The following is a 4,584-nucleotide window of genomic DNA, read 5'->3' as shown; positions in this document are numbered from 1 at the left end:
CGAACAGCACCATATTCGTGATGCGTACGAAATTGTATTAACAGCTCAGGCGATGATATGTCCCTTCCGAATAACAATGCGAGCTAATAAGTGTTCTGAGGAGATATTTTAATTAAAAGGTCGAAATTCTAGTGGGGTCCTTCTTTCCCGCGTGACGTCATCACATCCCCTTTAAAGGCGATCGGAGTGTGGCAACAAAAAATGTCCACATTAGTTTGCACCTTTAAACTACCTTTCATGCGGATTTGCGTTCTTTTTTCTTTGCTTTGTTAGCATATTATTTTTGGTTACTATAAATGATCAGTTTAGTGATGATAAATGTTTTATTGTACATTTAATTTTGTTTATTTGTAAATTCCTCATGCAAATATACAAATATTAAGCCCCTTTACAATATAAATACAAATTCTAAATCTGTTAACAAACAAGCAGTCAAAATCTGACAAATGTGTTACCCTTTTCTGTTCTTTAAGTATTTTGTGTCTTCTAAGTGTGAATTTATTTGTTTATCTATATCAGTGCGAGGTTAAAAAGCATAAAACTTAATTTAGTTATATATTTTTTTCTTTTTGAATATGGATACTTTGCTGTAAGTGTAAAATATGTTAGTTAATGCAAAAAAAAAAAAGTATAGTTTTAATATAGAACTTTATTCACTGAGAGGTTTAAACTTAAAAATGTTCATTCAAAAGTAGTTGTAAATATAATAAAATGTAGTTGTAATGGTTCTGTTTACCTACTAATTTTATGGCAAATTGAATTAGTACCAATAGTCTGATTCAGCATTTAAAAACTATAATGAATAATGAAGTATAATACAATAGATAAATAAAAGAATAGACCAGTTTAATGAAGCCCACCAAATAAACAAATAAAAATGACGCATTGAATCAAGTTTAGGTCAGCCATGTAAGACACAGCCATATTTATTTGACGTCTCGGACCAAACAACTTTCCACTAATAAACATAAAGTTGATCTTTTTTTAAAAACAGGAACATTAAAAAGGAGGCACAGACACAACATCTGTGCTCTTAAAGGAATATTTCCATTTAAGCTTTATCTACAGCATCAGCGGCATTCGCTTTGACTCATATCTCAGTTCATAAAAGCAAACATCAGTTTGAGTTGACAGTTAAGCACTTACAGTGGAAGTCTATGGACCAGGTGTACAAGTGCATTTCCGTATGTGCGTTTTTAGGATTGCTTTTACAAACCGAGACATGAATTGAGCCTACAGATGCTGTCCAAACAGCTTAACTTGTATTTAACCCGGATATTAACATGAATAGTTATTCAAGCATTTGACCGTGAGGTAAAAACCCTTTGTTACACAGACGCAGGACAATGTTCATATTCACTCATTTGTACACATTCAATAGACACTAAATCCTCTTACACAAGAAGTCAAACAGTTACAGGTCTACATAACCAGTCTGCCAGATTATATAACCAACAACACATTAGTAAGACTATGTGCAGCGAATATGACATTAAGTACTATTAATACAGAAAATGCGACATATTTCACCAGAAAGTGTCAATAAACAGCACAATCGTGAAATGACATCAGTTGCTTGGCATGGCAGAGTGAATTAAAGGCACAGTCATGTTTTCTCAGCAGTCCTGCTGATATTTGTTGGTGAAGCATTTGGATGAAGCTGAAGAACTACAAACACTTCCAAATATTCATAGAAGACAACTAGTGACATCTGGGACGGACGACCCACTTTAAAATGATCAAATGAGAGTATACTTGTGTTCTAAAAGTGTGTCGATAGCTGTCTGGAACACTAATTGATCAGCAAAACGCTGCTGTTTCCTTCCGAACAAACTTTATGTCTTACACAGCTGACCGTGAGACTTTCAAAGCTGTGTCTCTCCATACGTGCTACAGTCTAGACCAGTGTTTCTCAACCCTGGTCCTGAGCGCCCCCCCAACACTGCACATTTTGTATGTCTCCCTTATCTGACACCCATTTCAGGTCCTGGAGTTTATTCTAATGAGCTCATGAGTTGAATCAGGTGTGTGTGATGAGGGAGACAAGCAAAATGTGCAGTGCTGGGGGGCGCCCAGGACCAGGGTTGAGAAACACAATTAAAAATTACTCCTTTGCGGGGGTCGGAGGTTGCGTTTTGTTGAAAACAATCTCTTCTCAGGCAGTGTCCATAGCCACTAGACATTCTGTTCTCTCATAAGCAGCACCTGCGGTAGAGAAGAAAGGGTTACTTTAGAACAATGGCACTTTTTTAGAAGTGAAATATTAAGGATGTGCATTGCAGTACCATTTTGCGTCACAGTTTCCACTTTATCAACAGTTTGCTGACATTTCTCTGAAAAAAATAGCACACAGAAATACTAGTGGCAATAATATTCCAATGGAATGTGTCCTCTGAAGTTATTTAGCATATTATTTAATGTATCATTCTAATAAAGAACGCTGGGATATCATGAGGTGAAGGACACTCATCAATCTGAAGCGCTTTCATTCATGCTGTGTGTGTGGGTTTGGTCAGAGTACCTGTTTTGTGCTGAATATCACTACTGTCTGAGGCAGTCTCTGCTGAAAATCATTAAAAATAAATTAAACAAATTATTATGACATTGAAGCATTTGTTAAATTAACATTTAAATGATCGATTCATTGTTTTAATAGCACTCATCTAGCAAACCATCAATCATGAAGCAACAGCTTTGTTGCAACTTCGAATCCTTGGTAATGTATGACACCACTACCTCTCTTTCTTTTCACTTGCCCTGCATGTATTTCTCTTTCTGTCATGTTCTCACCTCTTTTTAAGCGTCGACGCGCAAGTTTAATCTGGTCTTGCAGAATCTGGACCCAGTCTCTGGGGCCAGGAAGCTTCTCAATTCCATTGGCTGTGCAATACTTTTCTGTGAACACTAGATTCATACACATACATGTAAAAAATTACAGATTTAAAAGTTTATATAAACTGAATTTTTTTTTTTGACATTTCACTAATTACAAAGAAACGCAAGTAACACAAATAATAATAAATATTTTCTATAATAAAAATAATACATAATATATACCAAATGTAGATACAAAATTTAAATCTGTCAACAAAGAAGCAATCAAAACCTTAAAAATGTGTTTAAGTATTTTTGTCTTTTAAGTGTGCATTTATTTGTAATAATAATAATAATTTATAATAATAAATTAATATTTATAATAAATAATACATTTGTGACCCTGGACCACAAAACCAGTCATAAGGGTAATTTTTTTGAAATTGAGATTTATACATCATCTGAAAGCTGAATATATAAGCTTTCCATTGATGTATGGTTTGTTAGGACAGGACAATATTTGGCCGAGATACAACTATTTGAAAATTTGGAATCTGAGGGTGTCTAAATATTGAAAAATCTAAATATTGAGAAAATCGCCTTTAAAGTTCTCCAAATGAAGTTCCAAATATACCCCAGCGACTTAAGACTGGTTTTGTGGTCCAGGGTCACATTTCACTATTATAATAAATTTCACAATTAATTACAAAGAAATGCAAGTACACAAATAATAAATAAACATGTATTTATATATTTAATATATTAATTATTATAATAATATATCAAATCAAATGCTACATGATTTTTACTCAAAACATTTAAGTTTGAGTTTTATCTCTTAAAACTTAACATCCATCTTCCTGTGAAATATTTTGAATGACAAATAAAATATTTTAAATAAACACCACATGGTTTGATTATTTATTATCTAATGCAATGACATTTTCAAGTGTGTCATTTTTAAGTGTCCAAATACTTTTTTAGGACCACTATATGTATGGCAGTAATTTCATAATAACGTTCTCCTGTACACTGATGTTGTGTAAGTTCTGGTCTGGTTTAGTTACATTCACAAACCTTTAATGGCTCCGACTATGTTTTGATTGAGTCCTTTCCTGGTGTCGTTCAGACCTCTCTTCCTTTTGCCGTTGGGCAGTGAGTTTGCCAGTGTGGTATCATCAAAGAACGCACACACCAGTTTCCTGAAGAGCAGGCTGCCAGAGCGAGTGTAGTTCAGTAAGATAGAGTCCAACTGTGCTTTAGGAATAAATATGTCATAATCCTCGGCCAACTGCACCTCCGGCTGGGAGAGACAGACGGGCGGGATATTAATAAAAGAAATTAATACACGCTCATGCACTTCGGAATTAACACATACAATAACACACAAACAACTGAATAATCCAAGATTTCACTTTTAGTCAGGTGAGACTAAAGTAGATCATATTAATAATATTTTCTGAGACATATGCTCATACATACACACTCTTGTCAGAATAAACACATAAACTAGACAATTGTGAAACCATATTTATGTACTCAAGCCCTTCTGTTGTTTCTAACCTTCACTCATTCTGCTGAGAGAGAAAGACATAGCCAGCTATCAGTCTGACGGGTGCAAACACGGTCCAAATCAGAACTTGCCAAGCGTGAAAATGTGCTTTGGCAAGTAAATAAAACAAAGTTACTGGCTAGCTCACTGAATGCTTCTTTTTAACGAATTTAAAAAGACTTTTAAATCACAGTCTATGACAAAAAGAATATTCAAAT

The 4,584-nt window shown here is 34.4% G+C and overlaps 1 protein-coding gene across 1 annotated transcript in view; it reads right to left on the bottom strand.

Annotated features, from left to right (window-relative positions):
* Positions 1 to 2,034: 2,034 nt before the first annotated feature.
* Positions 2,035 to 4,584, bottom strand: part of LOC107686534 (BEN domain-containing protein 7-like) — a 7,918-nt gene continuing 5,368 nt past the window's right edge. The window contains exons 6-10 of the mRNA XM_016483570.1: positions 3,892 to 4,117; positions 2,791 to 2,904; positions 2,522 to 2,563; positions 2,286 to 2,333; positions 2,035 to 2,205 (exon numbers count right to left, since the gene is read on the bottom strand). Of these exons, the coding sequence (XP_016339056.1) occupies positions 2,156 to 2,205; positions 2,286 to 2,333; positions 2,522 to 2,563; positions 2,791 to 2,904; positions 3,892 to 4,117 (480 nt within the window). The 3' untranslated portion in view covers positions 2,035 to 2,155. The remainder of the gene's footprint in view (positions 2,206 to 2,285; positions 2,334 to 2,521; positions 2,564 to 2,790; positions 2,905 to 3,891; positions 4,118 to 4,584) is intronic.

This window comes from Sinocyclocheilus anshuiensis, unplaced genomic scaffold (assembly GCF_001515605.1).
Source record: "Sinocyclocheilus anshuiensis isolate Anshui unplaced genomic scaffold, SAMN03320099.WGS_v1.1 scaffold733, whole genome shotgun sequence".
NCBI lineage: Eukaryota > Metazoa > Chordata > Actinopteri > Cypriniformes > Cyprinidae > Sinocyclocheilus > Sinocyclocheilus anshuiensis.
Note: the sequence above shows the minus strand (reverse complement) of the source record. Positions and strands in the feature narration are given on the sequence as shown.